Source organism: Poecilia reticulata, linkage group LG3 (assembly GCF_000633615.1).
Source record: "Poecilia reticulata strain Guanapo linkage group LG3, Guppy_female_1.0+MT, whole genome shotgun sequence".
Lineage (NCBI taxonomy): Eukaryota > Metazoa > Chordata > Actinopteri > Cyprinodontiformes > Poeciliidae > Poecilia > Poecilia reticulata.
The window spans coordinates 14,988,454-15,007,936 of NC_024333.1; the positions used below are offsets into that span (position 1 = coordinate 14,988,454).

Consider the following 19,483-nt stretch of genomic DNA (forward strand, 5'->3'; position numbering starts at 1 on the left):
GGTAGACGTCCTTCCTTTGTGATGTCGTAGTTTTTATTTAGCCACTTGGCCCTGAGATCTGAAGGTAGCTTGCTGATTATCTCAAATAATGTGCGGCGGCCACTGAGCTCTTCCTCACATTTCATGGCAGCAAGTGTGTCCTTACAGCCTCTCAGCTGATCTGCGAAGTCTCTGAGTTGCATATTGTCTCTTATCTCTTTAAAGATCAAAACCTTTTCAACCCAAGCTTGGGAGATGGAATGAGGATTTCCAAATCTTGACTTCAGTCAGTCAAGTGCTTCCTTGAAACCTTCGGTGGGGTTGGAGTTGTATAGACAGTGACTAATAGCATCTTGAGCCTTTCCTTCTATGTATTGGTGCAGACGGGTTAACTTTTCTTCAGCAGGAACAGACTCTTTGTCCACCATTGCAGTGAAAAGCTTCATGAACTTCCAATACTGGAGGGGGTCACCATCAAACTTGATCAGGTCTGTTGGTGGGAGTCTGAGAGTGTCTACTTGGGCTTGATACTGCTGCCTTGAGAACTCTAGCAGTTGTGAGATTGAATCATCTGCCTTCTGGAAAGGCGAGGGTCGTGGTGTAGTAGGAATTTGGCCAGTTTTAGGTGTAGAATGAAGATCTGCTGTTAGGGCTTGCATCTTTTGCTGATTATGTAGCATCTGTGCATCCAGCTCAGCCTTGTGATGTAGTCGCTGAAGTTCTAGCTCAAATTCCTCTTTGTTGAGTCTAAGCATCAGCTCAAAGTCTTCTTTCTCTTTCTTTCTTAGGGCTTGGATTTTTTCTAGTTCTGATGATGTGGAATCTTCATTTATATCAGCTGGAGATTCACTGAACAAATTAACTTGTGCAGTTACATCCAACTCCTCATCAACATCTGGATTAAGACTAGCTTCATCTTCCTCATCTTGCAGCCAGGCTAGAGCTTCATGACGCACGTCATGAATGTTCCTTAAGATAAGCTTCTCATAAGCATCARACTCTTCTCTGTCGATATCATCAGTGAGCCGAGAATGATAACATTTATGTGCCTCCTGAAGTTGTGCAAGGGCTGAGTCGAGGCTCTGCAACACTGACTTTAATTCTTCTGGCTTATTTTCTCTGATTTTTTTGCTTGCCGATGTTATCATCTTAGTTACAGCTGCTTTAGCTTATCCTCTCTTCCTCTTTAGCGTAGCAAGGTCTGTTTCTCCCGCAGAATCTCCGGTTTTAAACATGATTGCCGTGTGTTTAACTTTATGTTACGAAGAACATAAGGTAGCCGTTGATGTTGTAACTGTTCTTTTATTGCCGAGTGCTTTACGTGGACATGCCGGTTAAACTGTAAATAACGTTAAAAAAAAGACTAACAAAACGTCAATACTTAATATTGAGATATTCAAAAGGACACAAACTTAAACATAGCTTTACAGCATTAATATATAATTCACCACATTGGGCAACACTCATGAACATTGGTAAGATTGGTAAGATGTAAATTTATGGCAGGTTCGGCTTGTTAGTGTGGTTGCTAGGCAACCTAAGTACACTACTGGTCCGCCGTTTGTTTCCTTCTTCTACACATTAATCCACGTACCAATACAAAGCAACTATAGAGCCCCCTAGTGGAACGGGAAGAGTGAATCCAACAACAGGCGAATATTACCGTACACAAGCCTAGTTTATGCACTTTACCTAGTGCTAACATTAGCTAGCACAATATGCTACCGGGGATGGCGGCAGACAAAATATGTGACTGTCATCATAAGTTGTGTAAGATTTCTTCTTTGAAACAGGGTGGACACTTTAGTAGCTGCTAAACGGTGTCATTTTGTGAAGATTACTTACTTTAGTCAGCGCTAACCAATCGGAACACGTCTTACATTGCTCGTCCTTAAGCCCCGCCCCGGATGTTCATGTGAGATTCGCAAGCAAAAAACATTGAGTTCAATCAAAAAACTTTGAGTAAAACCAAAAAACAGGAGCTTAAAAAAAAACTCAACCAAAAACTTAGGCTGTCAATCAAAAAATTCTGATATGCAAAAATAAAAGTTTCAAACAAAAATTAGTGATTTCATTTTTAAAAAAAGCTCTTTAAACATTTTTTTGTTTTGTAAAAAAATATTTTTATCAGTGATTCTTGAGAATAGGGACAAAACAGGTCCTACGGATAAAGCACAAAATTTGAATAAAATATACACCAAATATAATTTTTTCAAATATCTGACTAAACTAACCTCGGTCATGTGAGCACAACAATGTATATTTTCCAGGTATTTGAATTATATATTATGACAATTAAGTATAAGTAGTCATATAAATAATTATAAAAGTATCAATAAATTTAATTAAAAATAATTTTTATATATTTTCCAACTCCATTGAAATTTGTCCCTAGTTTTTGTCAACACCGTCAGAAATGAAAAGAATGTAAAAACAAATCAGGCATTATTGGGGGGCACCAGAACTTCTGAGGACCCCACGACCACTTCCTTTCTCTTCCTTTGCTAAGAGGGCTAGTTAGCTCCGGTTAGCTTATGCTATTCTTTAGTTTTTTCTTCTTTTTATTCCTAAGTGACAACCATGATGTGTCAACACCATAACTGACAATTTACAAAACTTTTATGAAATTTTGTGAAATAAAAGCTTAATTTTGGTAAAATGTAAAGATTTCATGGACCTGATGAACTAGAATATGGCCTCCTTCAGAATTACATCATATAAATTGAGATAGTTTGGCTTTTTGTCAACTCCGTCAGATGTCAACTCCATCAGAGTTTTTGTGACTCTTTCAGTGAAATTGTTGTCAAATCTCACTTAAATGTGCAATTAATTCATTTTAATGTATTTTACATAAATTGCATTACTTCACATGTATTAAGTTTTTCATTTTACTCACTAGTTTGTCACCAGCTTCAGTGTCAACTCCATCATGCACTGTCAACTCTGTCAGATGGACTTTTTGTTGTTATTTGTTTAAATAATATTTTGTTTCTTGAGAAGCATTTGTCTGCAAAATAAGTAAAAATATCATCATTTATCATTAAAAATAATTTTTTATTTATTTTTGTCAGATGGTGATGACAGGTCAGGTCAGGTCGATTAAAAAATTTATTTTTTAAGAAAATGTTGCAACTGGAAACCTGCACCTTAGCATCTTTACATTTCCAAAACATTATTTGTCATATTTGCATACATCAGGTTGAGAAATAAGAAAAATTAAAACCCATTTTGTCCCTATTCTCAAGAATCACTGTTTATAATTAAAAAGTTTTTAAGATTTTTTTGTTAGAATTTTTTTTTTTGAATGAATACTATTTTTGTTTGACATGATTTTTTTTGATCGAATACTACTTTTTTGTTTGACTTTTTTTTGATTGAATACTACTATTTTTGTTTGACCATTTTTTTGATTGAATAATTGTGAAACAAATCTAACTCCAATCTACCGTAACACACCACACACTGCAGGATGATCAGTTATGAAATCACCAGCGATAATCTTAGATCGGAAAATGTTCTAAGATTGCCGTAAGGGGAAAATAGGGGGAAAAAAAACTTGTAGTATGAATTATTGCATTAGGTAGTCAGATGTGCCGTCTTCTCTATTTAAATGTAGTGATTACTGAAGGGCAATATAGTATACAGACTTCATAATCTGCACTCTTTTGGTTGAATGCAGTATTTATTTCCACTTTGGCTTTATGTTGTTTAGTTTATATTCAAGTACGTTTTTTGTTAATGGAGACTGAGAATCCATTTTATTTTTGTTTTTGGTTTGTTTTGTTTTGTTTATTTAGTTTATCAGTTCCAGTCAGGGGTGAAAGTAGGGGGGTACGGTAGGGTACTGCGTACCCCTAAAAGATTTAGCGGGGGTACGCAGTACCTGCAAGAGAGAGGAGAGCGGCTGCAGCTGTAAAAAAAAAAAAATCAACGGGTTCACTGTGCAGTTGTGAGTGCGCCCACTAATCATCCGTGACTGATTAATTTTTCAATAACAATCTAAAACACGACTTAATCAGTTAATAAATAGTTTTTTTCTCATTTCATATGGTTTCTGAACTGTTCGTGCTTTGCTAGAGCGGGGCTGCAACACGTCGATCGCGGGAGGTTTTGAGTCGATCTCGGCATCAGGTGACAAACTGAACGCCGTGAGGAGGCTGAGACCAGCACGTCCTCCTCTGATTGGCTTAAAGCGTTCATAACAACAAAATCAACAAAACGTGTTCAAATTAATGAGCCAACAACAACAATAATCATTATAATGTCAACAAGGTGTTGCGCAATTCTGTGCGTTTCGGCTCCATTACCAAAATAACGAGCAGAGCAGGAGTTTAAAATTAACTAATCAACCGCTGTGTTCAGGGAGGCTTATTAATAATGATCGCAAAAATAAATATCAAGCCTGAAAACCTGACATTGTAATGGATTTATTGTTTTTAACGTAATCTGTGCTGGGCTCCAGGAGCGCAGGTGGTTGCCGCGGCAACGGGTGTGCTTAAAYGACAAAGAGAGACGGAGAGTAAAAAGGTGCGAGTGGCTTTGAGTTGATCACCTGTTCGGGTTAATTTACCTTTGCTGTGGCTCATCACAGCGGCTGTAGTTTCTGAACGTTCAATAAACGACTAACTTGGACTAGTTACCTCGTCTTTGTGAGTAAACGTCACAACATCAAACGCGGTAAATATGTTTCATTAAGTATTTAACAAACAAGTGGCTTCTACCGCGATAATTATGTGAAATTAAATTGTCTAATTAAAAAAAAGTTTTATTGCTCTCTGGCATCTCCTTTGAGCTCAGAGTCTGAGAGGCTTTTCCTCTATCAAACTATTATTTTTTTTTTTGCTTCTTATTTAGTGGAAATATTGATGTTGATGAGACTTTATCCAAAATGATAACCTTTTTCAACCTTTATAGCTCCACTGTTGAAAATGAGAAGCTAACAAATGACAGTGAAATAAAATCCAGTCCAACATCTGGTTTGAGGGGATTTCTCTGGAACCTGTTGGAGGAAAAATATCCCAACTTCAGAAGATGTGCTTTTAACCTAACAGAGCTCAGTGAGCTCTATCAGTATGAGAGTCGGGGTGAGGAGGCACCATATGGAGAGAAGTGGAAGCTGCAGGATCTTCAGAACAAACAGGTCATGACGCTTGTCTACTAAGATAAAATGAATGGTTATATGCCAGACATGGAAAACTGGGATGCACTCCATGCCATGATTTTCAGGATTTAGGTCTCATGGCATCTCAAGGTGTCAACATTGCAGCCAGTGGGCTGAGGGAAATACAGCTTTATTWTGTAGCAATTCAAGAGCTACCCAGCTTTTATCGCTTCACAAAAAAATTAATCAGCACAGAAACTTTTTGTTATAGTATCCCCAAGAATTTACAACTGCTTTCACTCATGGTTCCAGTGTTATGTGTTCTTTTGAAAATAAAGTGTATATGGCAGGAAATCACATTAGTCAATGCCATCAAATCCGTGTCAAAAGGTCATGAAACAATATTAGCGTTTATTGCAATCATTTTTTAGACAATTAATCGCTTAGCAAAATTTGTCAACGTGACAGGCCTACTTTCAGTCTTCATCAACAAAAATCAGCAACATTTCTTCATGGCCCTTTGACGTCACCGCCTTTACTCGTGTCTTTGTTTTGTCTGAATGTTGCCATTTGCCCTAATGTGTCCCTTCCTCTTCTTTTTTTGTTTTGGGTGGAGTACTCCCCATTTAACCCAGAAAAGGATTATTTTAGTTTATTAGTAATATCAGAAATTGTGGAGTATGCACTATTTAGATCAATATTATACAGCCCAGAAATGGAATCAGAATTAGAATAACTGTGAACTTGGAATCCAGAAATACTTAACAGGAACAGTCACTGCTTAGTTTACATTACTTTTAACCAGTGGCGCAAAAAGTGGGTATGCAGGGTATGCAACGCATAGGGGCGCAGCACCAGAGGGGGCGCCAAAACCCCGTCTGGAGGGGGCGGCGCGCCGATGATGTTTTCCCGTACACTTCTGCGCGCCATAACGAGGTAAATGTAGCGAGTTTTACCCTTCACGTTTCGTCGCGGGGGGGGGGGGGGGGGTGGCGCCAATCTATGTTTTTGCATCCACCTGAATAATGTGTAGTTGCGCCACTGCTTTTAACCCAGAAAAGGATTTAGAAAAAACTTAGAATTGTGGAATACTCACTTTAACAGAGAAAAAGAATTTGATCAGTCCCTCTTTATCAGAAACTGTAGAGTACTCACTATTTAGAAATTTTAATTAGATACTTAGCAACCCTGAACAGAAGCACTTAGTTTACATACTTTAGATTTAGAACAACAGTAGATTAGTCTTCTTTCCTCTTTTTTCTTTTGGTTTGTTATTTTGTTTGTATTTCCTTTTAACTCATGTAAAGCACTTTGAATTGCCTTCTTGCTGAAAATGTGCTATATAAATAAAATTACCTTACCTTACCTTGTAAGTTTTAATCCTGTGCAATACAGCCATGGACAAAATACCGCTCTCGTTTTCTTCAGGTTTACTGTTCATTTTTATGTCCTGTACAATAACTGTTTAATAAAGAACTTTTATCTAGCCACTTTAGAAGAATAGAAAATCATATAATAATTATCTCACAACAGGGGAAAACTCCGGAGCAACAACAGCACAATGATAAACAATGGAATGTACCTTCACGCAAAGATAAAACCTAAAAGAACAAATGAAGGGCAACATGCTGTACAATACTGACTAAGTTATAAATAGCGCAACTTAAATATAGTAAAAACCAGACAGATATATCTACAAACCTGGCTGGAGCGCAGCAGCGGCGTAGCATGTATCTGAGTCAGGGTGTACCGTGGGGCTGTTCTGCTCCGAAGTAGCTAACCGAGGCTTCCCGTTCTCTCTGCTACGTTGACAAAAACAACTCATTCCTCATTGCTTCATCAAGTTGCCACTGAATATTGAAGTCTGATGCAAAGAAAAACCAGCATCTCATTGTTCCACCGCTTGCTTGTAGCTTCCATCACTCCTGTGTTGCAGCGAGTTTGAAATTTTGTGCCGTTTGTTTTTCTTCTCTCTTTACTGCTACGTCTGACCACACCCACGGCCGGTCAGTGAACAGGAGCGAAGCTAGCGTCACCCACACAAGTTGGGCCAGCCCGGCTGGCATAAAAAGCAGGAACCTAAAAAGCTGAAACCGGCCTCAAAAAATACTGGTGGAAACACTCACAAAGAGTTGAGCCGGGACCATTAGAGCCAGTGGAAAAGGGGCATTTCTTCCTGAAATGGATACGGTTTAATACTGGGGATTTGATGAAGATCAGCTTTGTCTGGGGATGACTTTTTACCAAAAATTCATGGTATGTATTTGTGCGCTATTACAGCGATAGTTTTTATTGTTCATTCATCTTACCAATGATTAATGAAAAACATATAGACTTTTATAGGTCTAAATTGTTTCACATGACAGTAGAGCAAGTGCTGATAATCCTAATAATATGTGGGAGATATGTAAACTCACAGTACTTTTTAAGTTTTTTGCTGCAGTTTGTTAGTTATGTTGAATAATTTTCTAAGTTATTGATTAGTCTGTGGCTCTCAGGGATGTTTTTGCATCATTAAATTGATCAGAGGACTGACATTCTATCCAAAACACTTTGTCTTTAGATGAGTTGAAGGACAAAGTCATTGACTTGATCCAGACTTTGACCTCACAGATGAGGCCAAATCTGTTGTAATGGTATAAAACATTACAACAGATTTGGATTAGTTAACTTGACAACGATCACACAGCTGATGCAAAGTCACCTCAGCCATGAGGAAGTTTGGAGCTGTGTTTTTTTTTGTTGTTTTTTTCCCCAAATGTCCACAGCTTTCACTCCATGTGCATTACCTGCCCAGCGAATGGGGGTCGGTTGCCTGACCAAGCTACCTGGCCTGTATTAAGTTGTCTAGAAATCTGAGCTAGATTCTGATTGGACGACCCTGAGGACTGGATGTCATTTACACCAGGAACATGGATCACAGAAGAGCTGTGAACAAAAACACAAAACAGACAAAAAGTCAAATACACAGCTTTTACTTTGTAAGCTGCCAGAATAGAATACATCCACTAACTGAAGCATACCTGAAGCTTTTGGCAGAGTGGCCCTGCTGGAAGGGAGAGCTCTGGGTGTAGAGAGGCTGTCCTCCTGCCGTAGAAGAGGGAACCATCATCTTCTTGTCTCCCGCTTTGGATAAAAAAACCCCCAGTTATATATCAAAGCAGTCTATATAAATGGTAAGTGTGTGTGTATGTGCGTGGACAACATTTTTATATCCTGGTGTGGACCTATACATGTCTAAAAAGTGGGATTGTGGGTCCTCCTTGTCCTCCTCCTTTGGGCACATTTTCTTGATCCCCATGAAGATAAATGCTGTTTTTAGGGTAAGTGTTAGGTATGTAATGGTTAAGGTTAGGGTAAGGGTCAGGCGTAGAAAATGAATGGAAGTCAATGTAAAGTTCCCACAAGTCAAAAAAACACAACTGTGTGTTTTTGTGTGTGTGTGTTGCAGACATACAGCCAGATATGCTGGTGTACATTTCAGCAAAGCGTGGGTCTCTCTCCTGGGAGAAGAGAGTCTCTGTCTTATCAATGGTCTTCCCTGTATCGTGGACTCCACTGCTGACTCCTGCCACAGGCACCTGAAGGAACAATTACATGTTATGTCAGTTTCATTAAAAATAACAAATACATGGTTACATGTAGTTATGTGCATGTAGGACATCTACTACATGTCCAAAATATTCTTCTCCATTCACTAAATGGAGAACATTTATAGAACAAGGGTGGAGATGTTCTTCTGCAGTGCAGACGCCAACTACTTTCAGAAAAGGACATTAGGATTTTGTGACAGCAGTTATTAAATTCTCTTTTGAACAGTGGGTGTACTTTTAATCACACCCATTATGGGTACAATTAACAAGGGAGGAAATCCCATGTCATTATTGCTAAAAATTCAGTCTTTTTTTTTCTTAGATGAATGACAGATTTAATTTGTTCTTTGTTTCTTTTGCCTTTTCATATTGCTATTTCATATTGAAACCTTTGTTACAATACACAGGTTTCTTTTATGGTTTATTTTATGATTTCTTTGGGAGGGTGGGGGGTGTGGGGTGGCAATTCTAGACTTTTCCAAGATTGGGGGGGTCCGGACCTTTCCGCCCAAGTATTTCCGCCCATGCAAATTAAGGTGGAATAGTCCAACCAATAACTTTTCTTGCCTGGATATAATTATCATGGAAACTGATCATCAATGATCAGAAAATTGTTAGGAATCATCATATATCTTCTTACTTTATTATTTTAAAAATGCCAATGCAAATTGTCAAGTTTGTGGTTTATTAGAATGGCCCTTAGCAGATAGAGGAAGTAGGAGTCTTGAGGCAGAGAAATGGTGCAATCCCACTAGGTGTTTACACAGACTGCCCTGCTTACAATGGCCTAGGATCTCAGCAGCAAGAACACTCAATGTGGCTAACATGCAGGCTTTTATAGTCACTGGCTGCTCCAATTAACAAACCCACCAAGAAAAAGGGTAAAACAAAATACACGCACACAAACAAACCTTGACAAAATAACCAAATTTTCAGAATAATATATGTTAGCAAATACTATTCCTTTTAAGCACCTCTAAATTCTATAAATATAAATCCAATGTTAAACTTCTAAAGTGCATAGCTCTATTGGTCCCCCTTTTCCATTTGATTTGGTTTCTTCTGGAACCTTTAAAAGGTTCTCAGGCCCTTGGGGAATCTTTTAGCCTGAACACCCTGCAGAGGAAGAGACAGAGGTAAGCCACACCCACACAAAGCCTTCACACATTTCAGTGCATTTCAAACAGTCACAATACTTGTATTATCCATTTATTTGTTGTATTTTAACAGGACACCACCAGTTCCAGCTGAGATGCCACTGCATAAAAACACACAATCAATAAAATACTTCAATCTGTTTGTATCCGTTTCTTTTATCATTCAACATGCATTTATTTTGTCTTTCAACACACATTTTAAGTGTTTCCAGCCAAGTAATGAAGACCTTCATGGTTCTATCACAAACTGCGAACTTTGTGGTATGTTTTTTGTTGGACAACATTAAAATATGTGGGTCAAACCTGAGGTGTTTTCACTCAACACTGAACTTCAGTTCAAGACCATTCGGTGTTTACAAACCAACAGCAGAAGTTAAAATCTATTCTTTGACAAAAGAACACACTACACTACAGAACCAACTACACATTTGCAACAGCAGGATTATCCTAAAAAATCTGTGAAAATACATAATACCAGGTTATGTGATTATTTTCATCTTGGCCTCAGAACATAAATGTTGTCAAATAATATCACATCACCTGATTAAATCCTTAAAATTTCTAACTGTCATAAGTTATAGATTCAGGGCCCACAGTTTAAATGATTTCAAGTATTTGTTTGTTTGTTACATAATTTGGGCTTCCAGCTCATAAAACCCACGAAAACAGGACTTCAAAAAATTAGAATACTCTGAAGAAATCAGCCTAAACTTCTCAGTTTTTGCAGAAAAAAAAGAAAAACGTTAAATTAAAATATTGTTTTTAAACATCTTTTAAAAACGATATGTCTTCAATACTTGGTTGGGAATCCCTTTGCCTTAATCACTGCCTCGATGCAATGTGGCATTAAGGCAATCAGCCTGTGGTATTGCCTGGGAGTTATGGAATCCCAGATTTCCTTGATGCATCGAGGCTCACTGCAGTGGTCCGGAGTGATCAAAGAGAAGGTAAAGCAGCACACAGTGGCGCAACTACACATTATTCAGGTGGATGCGAAAACATAGATCGGCGCCCCCTCCCCGAGGGAAGGAACGTCAGGGTGAAGGAGCGACGATCACTCGCCCCCCCCCCAAAGTGGCGACGATACGTGAAGGGTAAAACCCACTACATTTACCTCGTTATGTGCGCGAGGTGAAGGAGCGTAAGGCGCGCTGAAGTGTATAGGAAAACATCATCGGCGCACCGCCCCCTCCAGACGGGGTTTTGGCACCCCCTCTGGTGCTGCGCCCCTATGCGTTGCATACCCTGCATACCCACTTTTTGTGCCACTGGCAGCACACAACTACCAACACTCACCAGGAAGACCATAGTGGTCTGAAAGCTAAACAAAATAACCTGATACTTTAAGTCAACGAGCTAGCAGTGTAAGATGCTGGTTCTGCTCCCGCTGTTGGACCACCGCTAAGCGCTACTGGTCGTGATATTTCACAAACGGAGCTTGGCTTCTGCTCCACCTGCAGTGAATTCTCACACCAAACATCTGTTTAAAGCTGCAGCAGGTAACAAACAAAAAGATTTTACATATGTATTAAAACATTCGCTATGTAATAACATAAGATAGATAATCTCTGGAAAAAATAATCGACGCCTCCTCCCTGTCAGTGGCGGAGCCAGACTTTTAAAGTTGGGGGGGCAAAGGTGGGGGCCAGGACTACCTCTGGGGGGGCAAAATTTTAAATGTGTGTGCGCACACACATATATATATATATATATATATATATATACATTCTCTTTAGTTGAAACGGCGCCTTTAACTCCATGCTTCAGTACAGAACAGAGAAAACTAAAGAGAATGCAATGTAGTGCAATGTGAAATGTGCAATGCAGTCTAAACAGAGGACCGGCAGTTTACTTTGAGGAAATACATTAAGGTGCAGAAGTTAATTAGATCCATGCGCAGTGCACTGCACAACCAATGTGGACGCGGCTCCGCCGCTGCGAAGAATTAGACGTAACTCGCCCCGCCGTTTTAACAAATGGAGGTGAAGACGTGACCCTCCGCACCCAGAAGGAGAGCGATGCTCAGAAGGAGCGCGGCAGACGTAACATCTGGGGGCCAATCATCAGATGACAGGGGGGGCACTGGCCCTCCCGGCCCCCCCTTTGGCTCTGCCCCTGCTCCCTGTGTTCTGCAGAATTACTCCGCTCAGTCAGAAACAACCAATTAGAACCAGCATTAATCAGCTAGTCATGCTCTCAAAGTTTTGATTCAGTAACTTGGGATTGTTTTTGATGCAACCTGCATTTGACTTTGAATATTTCTTTTTTCTGGACATTATTTTAGATAGGCAGTGTTATGAAATTTTTTACTCGCAGTTGGTAGAGCTGTTGCCTTGCAGCAAGAAGGTTCTGGGTTCGATTCCCGGCCCCGGTCTTTCTGCATGGAGTTTGGATGGTCTCCCTGTGCATGCGTAGGTTCTCTCCGGGTACTCTGGTTTCCTCCCACAGTCCAAAAACATGACTGTCAGGTTAATTGGCCTCTCTAAATTGCCCCTAGGTGTGAGTGAGTGTGTGTGTGCGTGGTTGTTGGTCCTGTGTGTCTCTGTGTTGCCCTGCAACAGGCTGACGACCTGTCCAGAGTGTACCCTGCCTCTCGCCCGGAACGTTAGCTGGAGATAGGCTGGTGCCTATCTCCAGCTAACGGACAAGGGTGTAAAGAAAATAGATGGATGGATGGATGGAGGTATAATTTAAAATGTTGAGAACCTTACTGTTAAATATTGTTTTACTGATTGCAGGTTTTTCAGTTGTCCTATTGACTGAATAGCTGCTGTATTGTGCCTGCAAATATTAAGTCAAAATTAGGTGAATTTATTGCCAGATAATTTTTCCATTTTGTCATATAGCAGCATTTATACCTAAAGTGAAAAATTAACAGCCAATCCAGGTGATTGACCGATGGCCGATCTTTGCCGATCGGTATTGGAATTGGCAGCAAAAAACCTGATCGGAGCATCCTAGTGAATACTGAAGGTACTGTCCCCATTTTTAGGGCCATTTTCTAGGACAAATGTATAACATTTATTATGTCACTTCTGACTTAGTTTAAAGCACCTGTTCATGTAGATGTCCAGGAAATGAACACTGCATTTATACTGAAGTTATGGAACTGTTTTTAAAAGGGATTACCTGCGATAGATCATAAGCTGTGATTCCATCTCTCTGATGAACCTCTAACTCTGCCTGCTGCTGTTGCAGTTGCCTGAAAAAGCCAAGAGACACAGTCAGTTTCTCATACAACATCCCAAACATCTGCGAGAGTTCATACCTGAAACAATGCTTATAAACTGTTATAAAATGTTATAAACTGTATGTGTTACAGGTCATACCTCAATAAACTAACATGTAACTCCTTCATGCATGATTCAGATGAGTGACACCAAGACTGAATCTCTTCAGGAAATAAACTATTGCTCATCCCAACTGCACTAGTAGAGAGCAGCTAGACACCCGTGGCTAACTTTCAAGGCACTTTATATAACAGAAGACTTTGTTAAAACCAGTGAAACAACTTTAAGAGTAGAGAGTGAACATTTTCCCATAATACACAAATACAAATTATTGTATCTGAAAAAATTATGTCATAGTCCGACCTGGAGAAGGCCTTTTCTTTAGGTCACTATTTTAGTATCTATTTTAGTAGCAGCTTCACAAAATGAAGCATCTGTTCTGGGACAGTGTTTGGAAAGAGGGGCTTGCCCAACCTGCCACTGATCCTAATGAGAGATTTGATTTTTCTTCGATAAAGTTCTTGTTTAGTGATTTCAGAATTAAGTGATTCAGACTTTTAGTAGAGTTTAAATGAAAGTAATAAACAGAATGTAAAATAACTTACTTGATGTTGGTATTGGTGCAGATTATGTACTCTATCTCGTCAGAGTATGGATTCTGGAAGGTGAAACTGCTGGTTCTAATCAGCATCCACTCTCTGTTTTTCAATCGGAAACGATACATGACAGACAGCACCTGTCCCTTCAGTTTCACTACCTGCAGAGGAGCAAACACATTAAGTGCAGCATTGTTTAATTTACTGACTAAACTAATAATTTGACAAAATGCAATCAAATCACAACTTTTAAAAGTGTTAGTACTAGGACATTTTAGATTTTGTTTAAATTCTTTAATGAGTTTGTGATTTTTAAAATTTGTAGTTATCTGGCACAAGCGGAGTGAATGTAATTGAGGTAGTGACATGTATTGATTCAAACAGTAAGTGAGCTTACTTCATTACTTCTGCCACATTTGGTTGTGAAATGTCTTGCTTAATTCTATTTTTCTTCTCTCAACAGAGTTTGGGGTGTGAAGCGAGAGAAATGGCAGAGAGCTATGTGGAGACTTAATAGAACACAGAGACGGGAAAATTCATTTGACATTTTGGAGTAAGCAAAGTTGGCATAGACTTTTGTTGAATTTTTTTTTAGTTAACTTGTATTATTTTTCTCTGGCAGTTCTGCTCTTGGAGATTGAAGTCAGTCTTTGGGGGTAGGTTTCTGAGGCTGGGAACCATGCTGGAAGGTGTGAGATGATGGTGTCGCTTGGCATCTGGCTTCGGGTGTCTGCTGTTGCTTTGAGCCAAGACATAGCTGCCCACAGTGCTGCAACTACAAACTGTGACTCTGATGCCGGACTTTTAATTGGAAGTGACGACATCTACTATATTTTAACTGAGGTCGGTGAAGATTACCTGCTATTTCCTGTTACTTGGGTCACGCTGATGCTTACAGAACCCGCGGATGGATGTGCTCTCTGACTGTTATTTGATGAAGCATGCCGGCTGGATTCGGCAGGAGGTCGCACTTCAAGGATCAAAGACATCCTGACGGGGGATGAAGTACCACCCTCCTTTGTTCTGTGACTTTTGCTGCGTTTTCTCCCCCACGAACACTGCTGTCATCAAGAGCTGACCTCAGTTCAATAAGGGGACATTGCATCCCCTGTGCTCTACGGATGCTTGACCTGTTCCGGGTGCTTTTACACTATGGATTCTGCACAGTTCTCGATGGGCAAGATACATGTCAAGCTGCACCTCAGCAGATGTCCTGTTTGTCTGGTTCCCTGGTGGCCCTGGATTCTCCGCATGTGACCTCTGTCCTCTGACCCCTCCTTCGGTGTGCTTTGGCCTCCGAATTGCAAACCACTGCCAGTTGCCAGTTCAAGTTGGTAATATTTCACTATCTTTTCCAAATTTATCTCGTTTTGAGTGGGATGCCTGCTTTAATTTTTCTCTAACCTAATTTATCACAGGGCATTCTACATTTACTGGGTTTATTGTCTCACATTCTTCTCGCTTGACATTCTGATCTTTTTTGGTATGGTAGGGTTGTAGAAAAAACATCTCAAAAGTTTTATGATTGCAAGACGTGTGGTTACAACTTTCTGCATTTCTCGGATATGCATTAATTGCCTCGATGGTTCACTCTGTCTCAAATGAATCTAATGTGTTTTTTCCCCCCGTTCCAATATGAGAAGAATGGGGAAGGAAATAGCCGTTATAATTTCATGTTCTTTCTTAAAGTCATATCTGAATTGCATTATGTGCTACGCTTCAATAACAAACGTAGGGATGTAAATTTTATTTGGTTCATATCAGAGTGGCTATCATTCAGTGAAAACTAAAGTTAAACTAAATTTGAAATTTAAATTTAAAATGCTGAAGTGGACTGAGGGGTGTCTACAGAACATACTGAGCTAAAGGCACCAAGTTCTGTCTTACTTTCTTACAAAAGTAAAATTTTTTGATTGAGGTGTGCAGATTGTAAGAGCATCTGGGACACCATGTTTGAATTGCATCAAACTGTGTTGTGTGATGCAGGAGTTAGCAGTGGCAGAACATTTGTTCTGTTATAGAATAAAGAGGGCAATATGATATAAAATTTATAAATTGAATACACTAAACTTAATAACATTACCTCTCAAATAATAGTAAAACATACAAAACAGTGTTTCCTAAAAAAGGGAAAGTGATCGTTGCATTATTACATCTCATTTCATATGGTTTAAAATAAGTTAACTAAGTCATACAGGAAGGTCTAAAATTAAATATTTACATCATTTAATAAACTTAGTGGTATCAATCTTCTCCCCAAAACTGAAAATATATTGATAATTGATAAACAATATAAAAAGGAAAATTCACTATTCAATTAAATACTTCATAAATAGGTTTTCAAAAGAATATATGGAACAAAGGTAAAAATGGTTGAAATTTTGGGATTTAAAACTATGATTAAAATAGGATAAGTCATTTTTATATTTAGTGACACAGTTAATTTTATTCTTGTAAAACAGGCTAATCATTCTTTCAGGTTTTAAAGTGACAAGAAAATATGAGGATTCAAATTAAATTGGTCTAAATTGGAGATTTACAAATTAGCAATTATGGAACTGCTTCTAAAATACAGTTAAGTTTTGGGTTCAACACGGTGGGAAACATTAATTTCTCGTGTAATCCTTATATAAAAAGAGGGTCAAAAATATAGTGCTAAAGGAGCAGCTTTTTAAAAATGATAAGTTTATTGAGTTATAATACAAAAGGAAAATTACAGGAGGAGAGTTAATATAAGGAATGAAATTATAATTTGGAATGAAGTTTTAAAGAGACAAAATAAATAAAACTAAAAGCTACAAAATCTCTCTTCCTGATAAAAATAAATAAATTATTAAAATAAGATTTGATAACAAGAACAATATATGACTTAAAACAATAAAGAGTATCAATTAATAAATCAGTGCAAATAAAACATCAATTCAAATTGGGAGGAATGACTTATTTTATTTTAAAATACATTAAGGAGCTTTACATAGAGTGACAGACTCTGTTCCAGTACACTGAACCAGCTGATGCCCCCATTGAACATCAAAGGATCACAACTTGGTGAAAACCGAGAATCTTCAGGCTTGGCCGGAGGCTGACTTCATACCTAGATGTTCATCAGGATTTCTTTCACATCTATTCCTCTTTTGATGTCATCAAGTTGGAAAAAAGGAAATGACCTCTTTGTTAAACTCACCAAATTGTGGGCACAATAATCCTCAAAAAGGTGAGTATCGGTTACTCAGGTGATGAGCTCATTTTCCTGAGTTCAATGAGCTACTATAGACTATAAATGAGCTACTATAGACTATAAATGAGCTACTATAGACCAGAGGATCATTTTGGTTGTTTCTCCTGTTACAAAGTTTTCATCTTTTACCTACGACGTGACAACTAATTCATTTTTACTTCAAGAAGCATTAAGGAACAAAGAGACACAAAAAGAAGATATGTGAAAAAAAATAATTAAAAAAATAAAATTAAATTTGTACAAAATTATTACTAATCAAGGTTTATTCATATATTGTAAGTTTTTTTCTATGTAGTGTACTGTGTCTAACTTGCTCATACATTTCACGGATCATTTTGGGCAAATAATTGTGTAAAATTCTATTTACTTCAGGAATACTTGATTAACTTTTCTAAAAATCATTTAACTATAACATTAAGATTTGTACTAATATTTCTTTTAAACATTGATAAATTTATGCAATTTAAAATAATTTTTCTGGTAAGACATGACTCTGGGTTAGACAATTTCGAACATTTATTTTAGCAGTGGTTCTTAACCTTTTTTGAGGTACCGAACCCACCAGTTTCATATGCGCATTCACTGAACCCTTCTGTAGTGATAAATAAAATATGATTATTTTATCCCCCCCCAAATTCAAGACATAGGGTCACTACAAGATCATTAATTCTTCTTAAAAGGTAGAGTCTCTGAGAACAGTTCTTCAAAATATAGTCAGTGTTTTCAGCACAGTTGAGCTGACTGTCCAGGAACGACCCAGGTATTTAAAATTTGCCACAGTTTCAACAGGTTGGCCATTGAGAGAAACTGGAACCACTTTAAGGTCTTGTTTAGATTATTTAATTAACTCTACATTCTTAAGAGAAAGAAAAACTAATAATAAATAATAAAGACTTAGCGGTATTCTGATTTAGTAATGTAATTATATTAGTTGTGTTACCACCCCCACGCCACTAGAGGCAGTAGCAACCCCGAAAAGATGCGACTAAGGAGCAGATTTAGAAGTACACCGAAAGCTACAGAATGGGGTATATGCCACGGACTTCTGTTTTAGCACTTCCGCATTTTTATGCCACGTAGAATGGTTCCGGTTCACAGGCAACAGTATGTTAACAATGGCTCCTCAGTCGCTGCAGGACTATTAATGATGCCTATATAATTATTCAGATGTCTTGAAACGCTCCAACAACAACAAAGGATTAAAGATGGATGTGTCAAAACTTCACAATAACTTCGAAGGTAAGTTAATAAATCGTTTGTATTTACCATAATGCCTCATATGTCTGACGTAGCTAACAGGGACAAGCTTACAAAGATGCTATGTAAACGTTAAGTGTTTTGATTATCTGTGCAGTGTGCAATCTACATATCTAAGCTGTATAGATAAAGATATAGAAATAAACATATATAGATCTGTCTATATTGTGCCCAAGCTGTCAGTCGTAGCTGAAGTTAGCTTCCGAATGTAGCATCTAATTCGGAAAATAGCTAACGGGCGATTACACTTAATTTTTCACTATCTTGAGCTTTTTTAATGTGTTGTACTTTAAAAACTACAACACCTAGACATTTCAAACCTAACTAGATTATTCTGTACTGACAGCAGAATAAATAAAACATTTGTGAAACCTTCTAATTGATTTGTGAAATTTGTAAAATGTCAATAGATTCCAGAACACATTAGATCTGAATTATTAATTTGTGATTATTATTTGAACTTTTTGTTTTCTTTCTTTTTTTAATCTTTATTATAGTTGGAGTTGGACAGGAGCTGTTTGATGGCTTCCTGGAGGGAGAGATTGGCTGAGCTAATGTTGCCAACAACTTTTCTCCTGTTAATGTTTTTGCTTTTCTTTATATAGAAAGTATTTCTATCAGTTGCTCTTTTTCCGTTTTGTATACAGTATTTGTTTATACAGTTTTTTTTTACTTTAATGCTTTCCTGGTCAGTTGAGGTGGAAATGTACATCCTCTTGATTACTGACAAATGTCAGAACCACATGGACTGAGCTGGTTACATCAGATCAATCTGAATCTTTATTTCTCATTAAAACGACTTCTTGTAATTTTAAGACATCGTTATAAAATTTCATCTTTATTCTGCTGTAACGATGACTGCATTCTTGCAATTAAAATTTATTGTATCTTGACCATAATGCTCCCTTATACAACTCACAGAACAGATGGTGGAAATAAAGGCACTTTTTTCTGTGATTTTAATATAGAAATTGAGGACGGGAGGAATCAATTAAAATCAAATTTGGTATGAAAAAAAATCTTGTAAGTCATATCATCCAGCCTTATTCAGTATATTAAATTATATGACTAACTACATATTACTTAATATTCACATTTCTTTGCTGGTATAACCTAAATGTGTTGCATTTTAACATCTCACTTGAATTCCTGATCTACATGCAAATACTTAATATAACGTAAACTGAGAAATGGGGAAAAAAAGGTTTGTAAAATGTAGAGATTAAATTAAACAGGATAGCAAAATGAACAGTGAATATATAATATACTTCGTAGCAGCTAATCAGACATCAGACTTGTTTTGCCTTTACTGGTGATGAAAACTCGTCACTC

The 19,483-nt window shown here is 37.9% G+C and overlaps 1 protein-coding gene and 1 long non-coding RNA gene across 4 annotated transcripts in view; both read right to left on the reverse strand.

Moving 5' to 3' along the window:
- Positions 1-19,483, reverse strand: part of arnt2 (aryl-hydrocarbon receptor nuclear translocator 2) — a 165,462-nt gene that overhangs the window by 21,249 nt on the left and 124,730 nt on the right. For 2 of the 3 annotated variants that reach the window (XM_008405010.2, XM_008405012.2), the window contains exons 12-16: positions 13,666-13,817; positions 12,960-13,032; positions 8,538-8,661; positions 8,104-8,206; positions 7,870-8,008 (exon numbers count right to left, since the gene is read on the reverse strand). In XM_008405010.2, coding sequence (XP_008403232.1) covers positions 7,870-8,008; positions 8,104-8,206; positions 8,538-8,661; positions 12,960-13,032; positions 13,666-13,817 — 591 coding nt within the window. The remainder of the gene's footprint in view (positions 1-7,869; positions 8,009-8,103; positions 8,207-8,537; positions 8,662-12,959; positions 13,033-13,665; positions 13,818-19,483) is intronic. The other variant, XM_008405011.2, reaches the window with a different exon arrangement.
- LOC108166183 (uncharacterized) lies at positions 1,103-1,816 on the reverse strand. Its single transcript, XR_001776457.1, has 2 exons — positions 1,428-1,816; positions 1,103-1,318 (listed from the first exon to the last, which is right to left on the reverse strand). It is a non-coding gene; the product is annotated as an uncharacterized LOC108166183 (long non-coding RNA).